General features: G+C 45.5%; 1 protein-coding gene across 2 annotated transcripts in view; it reads left to right on the top strand.

Annotated features, from left to right (window-relative positions):
* Positions 1-15,909, top strand: part of nrp1a (neuropilin 1a) — a 61,828-nt gene extending 45,919 nt beyond the window's left edge. The window contains exons 9-18 of one of the 2 annotated variants that reach the window (XM_062441751.1): positions 1,679-1,823; positions 5,302-5,633; positions 7,077-7,221; positions 9,006-9,116; positions 9,962-10,012; positions 11,924-12,067; positions 12,178-12,455; positions 12,551-12,647; positions 12,767-12,820; positions 12,946-15,909. In XM_062441751.1, the coding sequence (XP_062297735.1) occupies positions 1,679-1,823; positions 5,302-5,633; positions 7,077-7,221; positions 9,006-9,116; positions 9,962-10,012; positions 11,924-12,067; positions 12,178-12,455; positions 12,551-12,647; positions 12,767-12,820; positions 12,946-13,232 (1,644 nt within the window). In that variant the 3' untranslated portion in view covers positions 13,233-15,909. The remainder of the gene's footprint in view (positions 1-1,678; positions 1,824-5,301; positions 5,634-7,076; positions 7,222-9,005; positions 9,117-9,961; positions 10,013-11,923; positions 12,068-12,177; positions 12,456-12,550; positions 12,648-12,766; positions 12,821-12,945) is intronic. The other variant, XM_062441752.1, reaches the window with a different exon arrangement.
* Positions 15,910-16,584: the final 675 nt, after the last annotated feature.

The following is a 16,584-nucleotide window of genomic DNA, read 5'->3' as shown; positions in this document are numbered from 1 at the left end:
TGCCGTGCTAATAGCGCCGCAGTAGCCATAGGGAAGGTTTTGTTAGGAATGTAGCTTCTGGTTTATGTCAGGCACCCTTCAGCTTGTCGTAAAAAGAAGCGGCGATGACAAAAGACTTGACAAACAAGAGTAAAAAGGGAGATATGGATAGAAGGGGTGGAGAAAAAAAGGAGAGGCTGTCATGTTTGAGCAGCTGGTAGAGGTGGGTCCAAGGCGAGAGGGGAAAAGAAGAAGAGGTGGAGGGATGGCATGCTTGACCGGAGCGTGACAGGCTGTAACTATCGATTGCTGATCGGCCTGTCAACAGACCAGGTTTTGTCCATCTGGAAGCAAACACACCCTCCACTGTGGGTGTCCAGAGGCTGAGGGAAGCATGTGTGTGTGTGTGTGTGTTGGACAGTCCTCACGTTGTGTTGTCTTGTGTGACATGTTAACACCACGAGGTATTTTTAAGCGGAAAAAGTGTGAGGCTGCAAGTGGAACCAAAAAAAAAAAAAAAAAGTTCTCAAGAGCAACACAGCATCCAAACAAGCGTGTTCGTGCTGCTGTGTACACATGCCCTCAGGGCCTGATTCTTTATGGTCTCTTTCAAAGTACACAGTCCCTTCTGTAAAGTGGCGGCTTAAAGGTGCTGTGGTAAGCCCGCTCTGTGTTTTTCCGGACTCTAAAGTGCTTTTGTGCAGAGGGGCACCATTTGCTACATGCTGAGCCTGCAATTTGACGTCTTACCGTAGCTCTGGAAAAAGCCACTTTACAGTTAGCTAGCGGAGGAGAGACTCGGCGTGACATTTAAGAGAGTGGATGAATATTTGTTGCTGAGTCCCTTAGCGGCGTGGTTGACAGGTATTGCTCAGAGACTGGATTACAGAAGGGGGGGGGGTGGGGGTAGCCAGGAAGTATAGACTAATGTTTCAACCCTGGTGGTGTTGTAGTTGAGCGTAGATATGCTGAACTATCTTTCTATCTATCTCTCTTTCTCAGCCACATAGCGACTCAGTCAGGGAGGTCAGTAGGCCGTATGGTCAGCGGTGTGATTCAATTACCCGGAATGAACTGTGATGGACTGTTGGGAGTTGTTACGCTGGGTGGCCGGCCTCTACGTATGGTGCTAGTAAACTGTCAACCGACCCCAGGGGAGAACATTGACATCTCTGACCTTTTAAACAAGACACTGCAGTAAAACATCCACCAGATCTGGGACTAGAGGACAGAAAAGGGGGCACCTTGAGCCAATCTGGTCCTGTCCGTGTTACAGATACCGCATCGGGTTTCACAGGACATGGGCTGTTTGCGACATGTGGTGCATGGAAAGAGGAAGAACAACTTTAAGAGTGTCACGCAACTTTGTTTTATGTGTAAAAGTTGTGTTACACAGCATACCACCACACTGTAAAGATGGTCCTTTTTAGATTTTTCATTTAGATTTGAAGATTTTTATGTGTCATTACCTTCACTCACAATAAAATCAGTTTCTCAGCTCCAGCAGTTTTATTGTTTATTTTCAGCTTTGAGGAAAAACTTGCAGCAACTTAACCTCTTGTGTTTAAAACCAATGCAAATCTCTCCCCAGCGTTTGCTCTCTTTTCTAAATGCGCTGCAGCCCAGGCTTCAGAAAAATATCCACCCTGCATCTCAACTTTCTGTCAATAATTGACTTTTTCTCCTGCCTCTTTCGCAGGTTTTCCAAGGCAACACCAACCCAGCAGACGTTGCCAAGACGATGCTGCCCAAACCCACACTGACGCGCTTCATCCGGATCCGTCCCGTTACCTGGGAAACAGGCATCGCGCTGCGCTTCGAGGTGTATGGATGTAAGATATCAGGTTGGTACTGCAGAGATCCATACATACAAACACACACACACACACACACACACATCAGCTCTGCCTTTGCTTAAACCTACCACTAAAAACACACAACACATTACACCATTTATATCCTGATGAAATATTGAACACATTCACGAGATGATGTCATGATTTAGCATTTCTGCACATGTTCCAGTGTTTGTTTATACCTCTTCCCACCCCGGTCTCTGTTGCACAAACACCTCACCTCTGCCAGGTGTGAGGAGAAGCTATGTATCTGTGAGAAGTCCTCCAAGGCTAAAGAAAAAGCTTCTGCATAATAGAGGAGTGGCGCACGAAGGAGGATTACCTATTTATGTTACCCCATGTTTAGATGTACCTCATTCAATATGAATGGAGCCAACAGCTGGCAGGCAGAGGGGAGCCGGGTGCTGGGTGGGCTCTACACGGTCCCATCCCTCCTGCTGGTCTGGTCTCAGCCTCCTCTTTAGCCACAGTCTGTCGTTTGCTTACAGATCTTTGATTTTGGCAAAGACCTTCTCATCTTTTGCCTTTTTGTCGATGTTATTTTAATGAGACTGGCGTGTGTGTGTGTTTATGTGTGAATGTGTGTGTGTGTTTATGTGTGTTTGTGTGTATGTGTGTGTGTGTGTTTGGGCTCTGCTTTCATATGGTTTTCGCACATCTGCCTGCATCTCAATGGGCTTATGAGCGTATGTATTGAATGTTAATTAGTGCTTGCCTTTGTGTGTACTTCTTCACTTGGAGTATATCTTACAAGGGCAGAATAAAACAGAGTGGATTTGTTTTGTCATTGTTGTTACTTCAGGATTAAGGCTTGGATTAAAGTTAGGGCTCGGATTAGCAGTGGTCGGGCCAGTTGTCCTTGTGTGTTAGTGCGTGTGGTGTCATGCAGCTATGCATTACATACAGTACGTGTGGCTGTTCGTGTAATAGCGCATGGCAGCGTGAGCACAGCAGGGTTACAGCTGGGGCGTGTGTTCCTGGCACGCAACCAAGCCGCTGCACAGAGCGTAAACACATCACAAGATCGAAGTCACCACAGGGCCTCCGTGATGACGTCAGCACCCATGGGTGCTCTGAAGACACTGCCAGCTCCACTGGATGCTACCAGCACAGTCACAGAGAGAAAGAGAAAGAGAGAGAGAAGCGATGAGGCTCTTGAGGGCTGCATAAACTCGGTGACTCACTCCATTCTATCTTATGAGTTATGAATCCCTGATAGCAAAATCTTCATAAAGAACTTGTGTAGAAAGAATTATGGGGAGCCTCTGAGTGCACGCTCACTTTTTCTGAAGGGTGCTGTCATGATAGCAGCCAAAACATGCTGTATATTCAAAGGTGCCTGCCGTCCACTTTAGATGTCATTCAGGCATCAGTAGAGAGGAGGAGCTGGACCTCAGAACGCTGCAAGATGTTCCTCCTAAATCATTATGGTCGCGTGCCCCTGCTGATACACCCAGCTACTCATTAATAAAAAGATCCACCGCCCTGTTGTTTGTAAATAGGCCGTGGTGTATAAATATCTGTGATCAACCCGCTGATGCTCCACCCAAACCCCTAAATGCGGGGCCACAAACCCACACATCACCAGATACACGCTCGCCGTCCGCAAAGGCGCACGCTCGTGTTTGTTCCTCTGGGTGTGTCATTGCGTGCTTTGCCATTTTGGAAGCGTCTGTGATCGCAGCTGAAGTCGATTAACAGCTCCAGATGACCCGGGGAGTTCACCAAGTGTCTAAACTCAGATCAGTCACACACACACACACACATACACACTCTCGATCACAATCTCATACCTTCCTCTCATATCCCACCACTTCAAAGGCGGTCAGTGCGCACTGCCTTAGCTTTGCTCTGCCAGAGGTTGGCTCCCGTGATCACTCTCGAACAGATCTTGGCCGAAGACGAAAGAAAGAATGAGGAAAAAGTCTGAAAATAAGTCAGGAGGCTTCCGCACCGCCAGCGTTTGTTCCTTGAGCTCCAGTTTTTTTGGACTTTCCTAGTCCCGGAGTTCAGGACCGGGAATTCGTCTCACGGGGTCTGCATTGGAGCGGCTTTAGATAACCAGAGAGAGAGAGAAAGACACGTCTGAAAGAGGCCTTGTTCTCGGACTCTTCGCTCACTTTTTCCCAGATGCAGCTAACGCCATTTAGTCCTGCAGCGGTACAGTGCACACTTTGTCTCATACAGACACAGAAGATGTAATAATGCCTGGATTTATCCCTCCGTGGGACCCAGATAGTAAATATGTTATTGCTTACCGCAGGTCCCTGACTCAGTGTCTTGGTATTAAAGTGCTGGAGGAAGGCTAGGAAGGGACACACAGGAAGATTATTTACCACTAATACAAGGGGAGAAGTATCACACGTGGTATTAGTTGGTTTCACAATTGTAAAGGTGTGTTCAGATAGGAAAACATTATGGCAAAGATTCCACAAATGACTCCTGGAGCTTTCCTCCTATTTATTGATGATTCGCATCTTACACTAAAGCTCTCTGAATCATGAACTAATGTGCTTGACCTTTACAAACTGCTAGCACAGTGCCTTAAATAAGCCTGAGATTATACATGTCATTAGATAGAATAATACTGGCAACAATTTAGCACACTTAAAACTGGAAATTATCGGATTATCCCAGTCTTTGCTGCAGTACGAAGGTGACAACGTGTTAAAACATTTTAGATTTAAACAAACACAATTGCTTCCAAGCAGCAGCAACAAGTTGATTTTTCTTGCTTTTGATATGGAGGGATGTTCTAAAGATAAAAGGGTGAGAAAAATAAAGAAAAACAGCTGCTCCCTTTGGAAACAAGTGAGAGATGGATCGAAAGATGGTAAAAGTGGAGAGTTCTGATAGAATACGATCAGAGAAGTAGAATAAAAATAAGCAGAAGAAGAAAGTTTAAAAAATGTGGACGTGGTGTTAAAAGGAGACAGTCCCACAGATGTTGACAGCTGTGGAGCAGAAGGTAGATGAGCGCAGCAGCAGATAAAACACAAAGAGAATTTCTTTTTTTTCTTTTTTTGTGCTGTGTGAGTATATGTGAGCCTATGGAGGGAGGAGGAGGGATAAGGGAGATGAAAAGAAAAAGCGCTCCCAGAATGCAGGAGGTGGAAGCACCAACGGAGAGGAGGGTTTTAATTGGCTGCCTGGAGACAAGTGCTTCAGGCAGAGGAATTAGTATGCATGAGATCTATGGACAGAAAGAGAAAGAGAATAGAGGGAGAGATCACAGTAACATCACAAAGAGTTTGGGGAATTGTCTTCCTCATTTCGACTTTCAATATCCTCGCTGCCCCTATATGAACCTCACACTCAGCAAGCTAGACTTGTGGCGCTGTAAATGATGATGAATATTAAGCTTTTGGACATAGATCAAGCCTTTGGTTCCCTGAATCTCTGCAGGTTTCCATTAGTTTATATAAAAAAAACTAAGCACTTTTTCCCATTCCCTTTTGTTTTTCAGAGTACCCATGCTCGGGCATGCTGGGCATGGTATCGGGCTTGATCACCGACAACCAGATCACAGCGTCCTCTCACACCGATCGGAGCTGGGTACCGGAGAACGCTCGCTTGCTGACCAGCCGGACCGGGTGGACCCTGCTCCCTCAGCCCCAACCTTTCATCAATGAATGGCTGCAGGTGGATCTGGGTGAGGAGAAGCTGGTGAAGGGGATGATCATCCAGGGAGGGAAGCACCGTGAGAACAAGGTCTTCATGAAGAAGTTCCGCCTGGGCTACACCAACAACGGCTCCGATTGGCAGATGGTTTTGGACACCAACGGGAACAAGCCAAAGGTAAGAGGATTTCGGTTACAGACAATAACCTTGAGTAATGTTTAAGATGTTTAAAACCACTGGGATATTTGGGTTCTGAAGCGTAACCTTAACCCAACCCTAACTCTTGACATTCTTTATGGCAAAGTTCTTTCTTTCATTGGAATTGACGGTTTGATTTCAAACCCAAATCAAAAAAATGGTGTTTTACCTTCCAGCATTGTGGAAAATGATCGGAATACACGCTTCTAAAAATGTCTCTCGGATATGTCAGAGCATCAATTCAGATCATGACGCATTTAGTCAATTTTCACCGCGGTGTTGATCCCCGGCAGTTGTGAGTCACTCGGCAATCGTTGCGAGTCAATTTCAGCGGTGCTTTGAATCACATTAGGATAAGCATCTCATGTCTCTCACAGTCTTTTTCCCAGTTCTCTCTTCCTGCTTTGTATTCCGTGCTACACGCAGTAGTTCGACCCTTTCAATGGAATAGTGAAACCTCTCCTGAGAGAAAAGGAGGGGTGAACGGAGTGAGTGAAGGTGGGAAGAAAAGAGGAAAGAGGAGGACAGAAGATGAAAGAGAACATGCGACTTAGAGAAGTGACCTAAGATTTATCTGCAGGTGTCACCGATCGCACGTGGAAGACGCACGGCAACACTTTGCCCAATGCATGCACACACTTACACACAAAGAATATATATGAGCTTGTACACAACCGCACACACACACACACACACACACACACACACCTACCTCCAGGACCAGGAGGAGCTGCAGCAGCCCGTCCCCAATTACAAGCGTCCCTGACAGGGCATAAATCTGATCCAGATGGGCTGATGGTTGATTTATGAAGGGAGTGAGGAGGATCCATATCCCCCCCTCCTGTCCTAGTTAGCAGACTCTCTCCCCTCGTCTAAGAGGTTCCCAACATCTAAAGGCAGTCGCACCATGCTTCTTCACGTGGTCACACCCATTAATCCACTTCCATCAGCCCTCTATCTCCTCTTTCGCTGCCTTCTCTCGCGGATCTCTCACATCCTCCTCTTTTCCCACCTTTATTCCTTCCTTCAGGGTCTGAACTGAAGGATTGTAAATTAGCTTTGACAAAGGTGTGTGTCATGCTGTCTTTGCCCCCTACCCCCGCCCCTATGTCACCCACCTAAGCTGTTCTTTAGATGTCAGGAAGATGAAAGAGTTCTGGTCATCTTCTGCTGTTTCTCATCATCTTTCCATCTTCCCATAATCTCCCCGCCACCCCTCGTCTGTTTTTTTTTTTTTTTTTTTTTTTTTTTAGAAGGCAGGAATAAGCCTGCCTCGGGGGTGTCTGCGTTTGGGAAAAGCTGAATAAGTCAAACAGCCAGAAGTGACATTATCAGCAATATTGTCCCTAATGTCTTTTTTTTTTAACTCGCTTGCTCTGTCTTCTCTCGTCTGTGTCCCTCTCTCCTTTTTTCCTCTACCAGATATTTGAAGGGAACAGCAACTACGACACACCCGAGCTGAGGTTGGTGGAGCCCCTGCTTACCCGATTCATCAGAATTTACCCGGAGAGGGCCACTCCTGCCGGGATGGGGCTAAGACTGGAGCTCCTGGGTTGCGAGATTGAAGGTAAACCGGAACCGCAATCGCATTAACATCTATTCCATCTAAATGACAGCTGATTTGGTGCAAGTAAGGAGGCAAAGGAGCCAAGTAGGAATGGCAGTCCTTCCCATGACAATGACCTTTCTACTTATAGCGATGATTTCTCTATCAGCGGTAATGACATTTCTACCAAAGTTACTACCCAGAGTGACACCTTTTATTTCCCTCATGCCGATGACATTTCCATCTGTTGTGAGGTTTTAAACCTTGGCAATGACATTTTCACTCTCTCAACATGTCAGATTGCCGCACGCACTCATACAGGTGAGCCATCTGTCATCTTAGCTAATGACGTGGCTGTAAGTAGCCTGTGCTTCATGCCTTTGCCACAGTTCTGGTTATTTAAAGATGAGCGTGAGGGCTCCCTGTATTCAACCCACAGCTGTCCAGCTCTCGCTCTTTATCCTGACAAGGGACAGTTGTCTTGTCTCCTTGTAACATCAAAGCTGCCCTCATAACTCGCCACTTCTAGAGGGGGATCAAATGAAAAACCACCTGGCCAAGTAGGATTATCGCAGCCTGGCCCCTATCACACTCCTCCCAAACCCACTCTTCTTTCTAAAAGGGGCTGTACCCACTTTGCCATCTTTGAAATTACACTTTTTTCCCCCCCCAGCTCTTTATCTGTTTTTCTCTCGAAGCTGACGTAGCGCAGAAACAGCTCAGCGATGTAAGAGTGTGTAGCGGGCTCGCCCTAAGTGGATTTACATATTGGATTTCAGGGAGGCCCATTCCGTCGTAAGCCTATGGACTCCCACCGGGAGCTTTAGTCAGATGATAATGCTTGTTTTCAGTGTTAATGCCAAACACACACATACTCACGCAGAGGGGAAACCGCAATCACCCAGCCAAACATGTGGTTACAGGCATGTATACACAATCACACACACACACACACACACACAGGCAGGTGCTTGTACTAATGTGTACCAGTAGGTGTGTGTGTGTGTGTAGCAAGCTGTAGAAGGAGAGCTAAATCCTCATTTCTGTGAGAGGCTCCCCTGACGCAGCGCTGACCCCATCCCTGACCTTCCCCACCCTGAATCTGACAGGGGCTGATCTGCCTCATATTTCATCTAGCTGAGGGAGAGAGCGAGAGCGGTGCCTCACACACACACTCACACATACTCACAATGTCACACACACACACACAGATACTATACACATACATTTTCAGGCAGTTTGCCTCTATCCATCTATGCCTCTCTCTCTCTCCTCATCCTTTTTCCTTCCCTCTGCTTCTGGGGAAGCCCATTCAACTCACTCAGTGTAAACACACACACATGCTGCAGGACGGCTGTGGGGATCTTGGGTCTTGCCCACATCCGAGTGGAGCAGGGCCATAATGATAGGCCGCTATGGCAGCCAGAAGCCCTGCCTTTAGCCAATCCCAAGCTCTGTTTCTACAACTTTGAGCTTCAGCCGCACAAACCCTAAAAGCACCACGCTTTAGATTCAACTCTATTTATACACCAACACCTCCACAGCTTGATTAAAAAAAAAGAGGTGCTAATAGCTAAAGCAAAGTAGTTATTTTAACATCTACAGTACTTTCCCTTTTAAGCTGAGTTTGTCATTTGAAGTGCAGATTGTCCATGTTTTCTTACATTTTGTGAACAATAAAGACATTTAACAGAAATTCTGACATGACAGTGATGTAGCTGAGCCCCTGCAGCAGTGAATTCATGTTTAAACTGAAGTCTAATCAATATGTTATCTGTTGTCTCTCTTCTTCTTCTTCTCTGCAGCTCCCACATTGCCTCCTACAACCATCGTCCCTAGCACCACTCCATCCGACGACTGCGACGACGACCAGGCGAGCTGCCACAGCGGCACAGGTGATGACTACGATGTGACAGGTGCTAACATCGCCCTCATGAGACTGCAACCAAACCCCCCCCCCCCCCCCCTTTTCCTCTCCCTCCTCCTCCTCCTTCCCCCTTTTTCTTCTGCCACGGCTCACGCTCGATCCGCTCCCCTCTATTCCGTGCCACAGCCGCTTTCCCTTCTCTTCACTTCTCTCTGCCGCAGTTCGATTTGACACCGCGGCTAATCTGCCATCCTCCGTGCACGCTCCCGAGCAAGGGGCGCACACACCCACGTGAACGCGGGCATGCTGCACACCTCTAATTAGTTGCACCTGTAGCTCCCACCTTTATCTTTCTCTCTCTATCTCTCTCTCTCTCTCTCTCTCTATACAGCCTATCCCTTCTTACCTCCACCTCTGCAAGCTCACGAGAGGATTATTTCACTTGCACGTCCTCTCTCTCACACACACACACACACACACACCTGCTTCTAAACCTGCGTACAGCCTCCATCTCTATCCTTCCATTTCTCACCTTGCTTGTCCTCCTCCGGCTCTTTTTTTTCTTTTCTCCACCCACTCCTCTCGGCCTCATTGCCCACTAACCCAGTAACTCTCTGTGCCTGCACTGCTGCCTGCACTCCCCCATTAACCAGCAGTCTCCAATGATGAGCATGGCACCGTCTCAGTCACGTGTTCTGAACACGTTACATAAGATAGATATATCAACAGAGAGAGAGAGAGAGAGAGAGAGAGAGGAGGGTGAGAATGAAGAAAAAGACGAGGCATGTGTCGTGTGACGAGCTTGATTTAGCCAGTTACATTTAGTGCGTGTGTGCAGCGTTTTGAAAGGAATCCAGGCTAAGCTAAATGTGCTGACGCTTTGTGTCGTGACAGGTGGTACCACGACGCCAGACACCACCACAGCTGAAGTGGACACTATCCCAGGTAAGCAGAAAACATCAATATTTGCACATAAAAAGGGTTATTCTCACTAAGGACAGAGTGTCTTTTATGATTGCTGCATGCCGGACTGTTGAAACGCGGGGTAAATATTTAACCGCTCAAGGTTTGTTTTGAATATATTTCCATAGATTTATCAAGAAGCTAATGATTGCCAGCTTGAGGCGGCCTCTCTCCTCTGATGTGTGTCTGTTATTAAAGCTGATGATATGGCCCTGAGAGGCTCCTGCTGACAGGGTGAGAGAGGTTGTGTGATGCAGGGCTAGCTGATGATTAGCACTGGTGCTCTGCTGCTGCCTTCTCAGCATAATCACTAATCACTGGGCCGACACAGGCATGCACTAAATAAACACACACACACACACACATATACACACACACACACACACACAAGACAAACAATACAAAACAGGAAAGCAGAATGTAAATGACCGGAGGAAATTAGGTGCTCTTGGGGGCCACATGCACACACATATACACACACATACAGTAGCACTGACTCCTGTAGCAGGTTGATGAGGCAGCAGCCAGCTGAGAGGCTATGCCCCAGTCTGACCTTGGCTAATGGGCCATAGTGTAAGCTCCACCCAGCCACCCTTCACTCCATCAGCCTGCTCCTGGGTCTGTCTGCCGGGACCCCAGCTGATGATAATAGATGAGGGTTGAGGTGCAGGAGCGTGTGTATAAACATAACTAAGTGTCTGTGGGTAAACACTTATCTGTCTGACTTTTCATTTCGAGATTCTTAAAGCATGCACGCTAATCAGCTCCGCGTATGTACGTGCGGCGGGTGCGCGCGTGCCGAGCACCCTAATCTCGCAGGATGTCGTTTCCATCGGCGTTCGGCAAGAAAAAGTCTCTCTCTCTTTTTATCAAATGGCAAAGTGACTCATGTGGCAGCTCATCTTGGATACAGAGCTCGTTGGTAGCCGAAGTCAAAACCTCCCAAGAATGGAACAAAACAAAAAAAGCCAAAGTCAAAACCATTTTAATTGGAAATGGGATTTCTTGACACAAAAAAGCGGCTTGGCGTCTGAAATGCAGCTCCACAAGAGAATTCCACCCTTTGCATTTAATTGGTAAATAGAGTTGTTGCCTGCAGAAGCTTGTTAAAACCTTCCCATTATTAAAGGGGATATTGGCTGGGACTGTATATTTTGTCATTTGGAAATCTGCCTCATTGTATCTCAAAAAGCATCTCATGCCGGAGTTTAAGGCCGTGGCTAACATCCCAAAACGTCTCACTCCCTTGTGTTCCCTGGAAGTCTTCCTTTATCCAATTTGAGGAGCACTAAAACCCACGCTCCCACACATTTTCTGGCCTCGACTGAGCCTTCTTCACCGCAGCGTGTGTCCGTGGGGGGATTGCATTGTTGGAATGGGGCCCCGGCACTGTTACCATAGCTGTCTTCAAACCTCCTGTCCCAGCTCTCATTAAAAATCCTCAGCTCTCTGTGGGTTGCTATGAATGTTGCTTTCTCAACTGGACACCATGACTAGACCCCATCTTCCTCTGCTCCCCCCTTTGTACTGTGCCCATTCTTAATGGTCTTAGTGGCCCTCCACACCTCTCTTAATAGGTTAAGTTCATTAAAAGAGATCATTGAGATGATCCTTCCATCCCAGTAGTTTCTTCCTTCTGAGTGAGCTGTTTTTATTCCCCAACTGTGGAACTCTAAGCTTAGCCCACAGTTCTTTGCTGCCCTCTAGTGTTTGTAGCGTGTAAGATGAGTGAATGAAGACCTAAAGTGTAGCCTGCAGTCATATGATGACAGGCCCTCAGGTCATTGTCCCAGGTAAAGCCAAGAGCTCTTGGCAATTTCTCCTTTTGTAATAAGGAGGATGATGAAAAGTCTCCTCCTGACACCTTACCATCTTGCTTTATCATGTTTGCAGCATTCCTGTGGTTTGCCTGTGACTTCGGCTGGGCCACTGACCCGTCCTTCTGCAGCTGGACGTCAGAGGATACTGGCTCAAAGTGGCAGATCCAGTCCAGTGGTACCCCCACCCTCAACACCGGACCCAACATGGACCACACAGGTGAGAGACCTGAAGGATACTGCTCAATTGCCATACCGCTATACAAGAAATATGCAACCTCCTGTTTTTTGTCGGTCGATGATTAAAGTTCTTTTATCCAACATTAACAGGTGGATCAGGGAACTTCATCTACACGTTGGCGACGGGTCCCCAGGAGACGGAGGTGGCTCGACTGGTCAGCCCAATGGTCGGCTCCCCGGACACAGACCTGTGTGTGTCCTTTTGGTACCACATGTTCGGACCTCATATTGGTACACTGCATATTAAACAGCGCAAACAGACAGCTGATGGACAGGCTGACATCTTACTGTGGACAGTCAGTGGTCACCAAGGTAACCGGTGGAGGGAAGGTCGCGTCCTTGTTCCACGCACGAACAAACCCTATCAGGTAAATAAGAATTCTTTTGTAACTTGTTTATTTTTCCACTGCATCATTGAAAAAAAGGGTAGATGAAAAGTGACTCTTTTTATTTTTATTTCAAGGTGGTGATCGAAGGGCTGGTGGAGAGAAAGAGCTGGGGAGACATTGCTGTGGATGACATTAAAGTTCTCAATGGGCTCAGCATGACGGACTGCAAAGGTGAGGCTTTTAGTGGTCATAGTTACAATGCCTCCATTCATTCCTTTATGACTGTACAGTTTGGACTGCAGTTTATTTTCTTCCACCATTGGATTTAATTGGGATTTTTGTTCAAACAGATCCAGACGTACCCACTGAGCCTATGTTACCAGAGGATACCTTCAATGGAATTAGTAAGTAATTTCACAAGGAGGGTTTATTTAGTGGTATTCCTTTTAAAGAACCATTTTCTCTCAATCCTTCATGGTTCATATCTCATATCTCATTCTCCTCCTCTGCTTATGTGTCTACCCCCTAGTTGAGGAGATCACTGAATACCCAGACTTTGTGGAAACCAACCAGATCAGCGGAGCAGGCAACATGCTGAAGACGCTCGACCCAATCCTTATCACTATCATCGCCATGTCTGCTCTGGGGGTCTTCCTGGGCGCCATTTGCGGTGTGGTCCTGTACTGCGCCTGCTCGCACGGAGGCATGTCGGACAGGAACCTATCAGCCCTGGAAAACTATAACTTTGAACTGGTGGACGGTGTCAAGCTAAAGAAGGACAAACTAAATGTACAGAGTTCATACTCAGAGGCGTGAAGTGGGACTGAGTGCATTTGTGTGACTGTATGACGTGCAGAGCTCACAGAGCGTGCACCAGACTGGCTGTAGGCATATCCTCTCATATATCCGCGAGTAGGCGGACTGTAAGGACTGCCAACGCCCTCAACTCGCTGGATGAGGGACAGGTTCAGGAATCAATGGGAGGTTTGGACTGATCCACGCTTTTCTCAGGAGCTGCAGTAAAAAGAACCTACCAGTAGGGGACACTGTGTACAAAACAAATACAGAAAAAATATGTACAGATGATTTAGATGATATTTTAATTTTCTATTTTGATTTTCATTAATTTTTACAATCGGATGCTGGTGTTGAGACCAATTTATTAATAATGTTTAAAGTATTTATCATTTTCTGGGAAAGAAATGTTTTTTTTATCATCAGTTCATGAAGGCTGTTCTTTATTTTCAAGTTTTGAAAGAGACGTATCAAAATCCTAAATGAACCATATCCGGCAAAACTGTAGATTTGCCCTATGGTGTGGCATACAGGGTGTGCCCATAACCCATGACCCGGAAACATGTACCCTTTCCCCTTTGACCCCTATCACTCTAAAGTGAGGGTCCCATCCATGGCAATGTATGGTTCTGACAGTGCCTTTAGTACATCTCGGTTGGCCTCCTCTGTTGATCTGGGTGTTTTTTACTGTACTTGGTTTAAGTTATAATGACAGAAACCAGGGGCACATTATCTTATAAATACCTGCAAAACAGGATCCAATCTATCAAAGCGCTTTGTTTTGTTTTTGTTGTTTTCTGTCCAAAAAACCACACACTGTAAATAAGTTTTAATATATTTTATTGCCCTTTTTAAAGAAAGTAAAAAGGAAAAAAGCTGCAGTATCCCTTTTTTCATGGGTTGTGTGTGTGTAAATACAATCTTCTGACTGTTTTGTGGAAGGTGCAGTGTTACCGTTTTTTTTTTTCCATTTTAGATTACGTTGCTCAGATGAGCAAACTTTTGTGTGTGCTGATGTTACAGCGATATCAATGTGCATTCAAGCCATCTGTCATCGAAACACGCACTTCACGAAAAACCACCCAAGGGTGAATTAAGAGGTAACAAAAAAATAAATCAGCCGACATGATGAACTTTTGGCTTTTTCTCAGCCCATCTCTCATTTCTCCATCATATCTCTGCTGTGAGTCTGACTGATCACCACTTTTTTTTTACACTTAGCTTCAAACATGCTCATTTCGATGGCAGAGCAGGTAGTAAAATATATAAAAATATCTGCCAACATACCAAAAAAATCCAACAATCATCATTGCTTTGCTTAGATAAACTCATCATCACCTCCAAACATCACTGTGGATTGTTCACTGAAGTAATGCTATCTGGACAATGCAGCTTGAATGCACTTTGTTACTGATTCCCTCCTGATAGAAGCCTATTAAACGAGGGGTTAACACACTAACTGAAGAATGGTGCTATCATTACTTTTAGCCAGACATGTGTCTCATGATAAACCCAGTTTGTAGTGTTCACATGCTGTATTGTAGCATAAAAATGGCCTGTTTGGCCGCAAAGAGTTTTTACGTGTTTCACGTTTAGCAGCCATAACGTTGTGATGTCAGAGCTGATGTCATTAGAACGGGACACTGGTGCGGCGGAGGATCGAGGGGCGACACCTGAATCAGGTCAACTGGCATCCCTCCGTTGGCTTTACCAAAGGATGGTTGCCCCCTCTTGCTGATGCTTGCTGGGGGATCTCACCAACCCACAACTACTATAAGACCCCCAGTTCACCAAACGGTCATCACTCACTAAAAGAACTGACTACTTGCTTTGCCCTGTCAGAGCCCTGGAAGAGAAAAATCAACAGGGGAAATGATAGGACTCTTGTAGAGAGGAGCAATGTCTGTTTTTCTATGTCTTTTTAAGCTTAAAAGAAGTGCAAACGTCACCTTGATGTGAACTCTTCAAAATCTCTATTGACTCTTGTTTTTGCAGATGGATGGTTGGGACAATGCCTCCGCTTAACACTCCAAGGGGAAGTGAACTGAGAGTATCGGGACAAAAGGTCCCACAGGACCCAGAACTCAGTGGGGGTTTTTTTTGTACCACAATGAAACAATCAAAAAACTTGCTTCTGAGATGAGTGACGTCTTTTTACATCTGTGTGCTTTGTATGTTGTGCCGTGGTGAACACATGCTCAGCTTGCTCATTTCAGATTTGGCGTCCCACTCTCCTCAACCTCTACACCGTAACATCTGCGCTTTTTGGCTATAGAGGACCGTAGCTCCAGCAACGTCTGCTAAACTAGAGAAAAAGGATACTGTAGCGTGGACTCAAAAGAAACAATGTTGCACTGATAAATATATTTAAGAGGTTTATGTGTTTATAGCGTTCATTTGCAAAAAAAGAAGAAAAAAAAACTGAAGAAAGTCAAAAACACAAAAAACACATTTCTTTCATCATTTTTATATATATAGTTTCAGATTATGTGATATAATTCTGAAATGTAAAAAATATTGAGATGTTTTCATTATTGAAAAAGGCATAATAGATTTTCCAACAGTAATGTCCCTCCCTCCTTCATTTACATGGCATATTAACGCTCCGTTTTGTACTGTCATTCAAATTTTGTGCAGATTTTTTTTGGTTTTTTTTTTTTTACAAAAACAAGAAAATAAGACTTTTATTTTCAATACTGCTTCTGTAATTTGCTGTTGTAGGAAAAAAATGAATAAACAGCAAGGCCTTAAAAAGAAAAAGAAGGGAATATTTGTATTGTGATCCAGAACACTCTCAAACATCATCAAACTGTGAGCTCCAGATTTGTTCCGCATCACCACCGTGCTGTAAAGGGTTAACTTCAACATCCTCATGAGGACCTCTTTGAAACAACATCTGTTATGTCCATCAGGGTAATGTGGAAGCTCTATTACAACAAGGCGGTGATGTAAACAAGAACGCTCTGTCTACTCTTTGTCTCTCAACCATCACTTTCCAAAGATACAAATAAAAAGCGTCTTCACATGAGGGATTGATCATTTATTCAAGGTTTGGTTATTTATCAATCACAGTTCAATAAGGCTGCTTTGGTAATCTTAACCGAAGAGAGAAAAAGCAACTAATGAAGCTGCTGAGCCACTCAGTCAGTAATAAATGGTGAATATTTATGCCCAGATCTCCAAGCAGATGGAAACAACTCCAGTGAAGCCTCTGAAGTGAGGACTCTCCACCTATTGGAGTGGTAAACAGCGGTAAAAATAATGGCATAGAGCGAAGGGCGGGTGCTGACCACTAATGAGAAGCTGATGTGAGCTGCACTCGTTCAGCGAGCTGGTTTTCATGTTGGCCTATCATTAGCTGAAATTAGGCTCA

This window comes from Scomber scombrus, chromosome 20, assembly GCF_963691925.1.
Source record: "Scomber scombrus chromosome 20, fScoSco1.1, whole genome shotgun sequence".
In the NCBI taxonomy this organism is placed as follows: Eukaryota; Metazoa; Chordata; class Actinopteri; order Scombriformes; family Scombridae; genus Scomber; species Scomber scombrus.
This window is presented reverse-complemented; position numbering and strand designations above follow the sequence as displayed.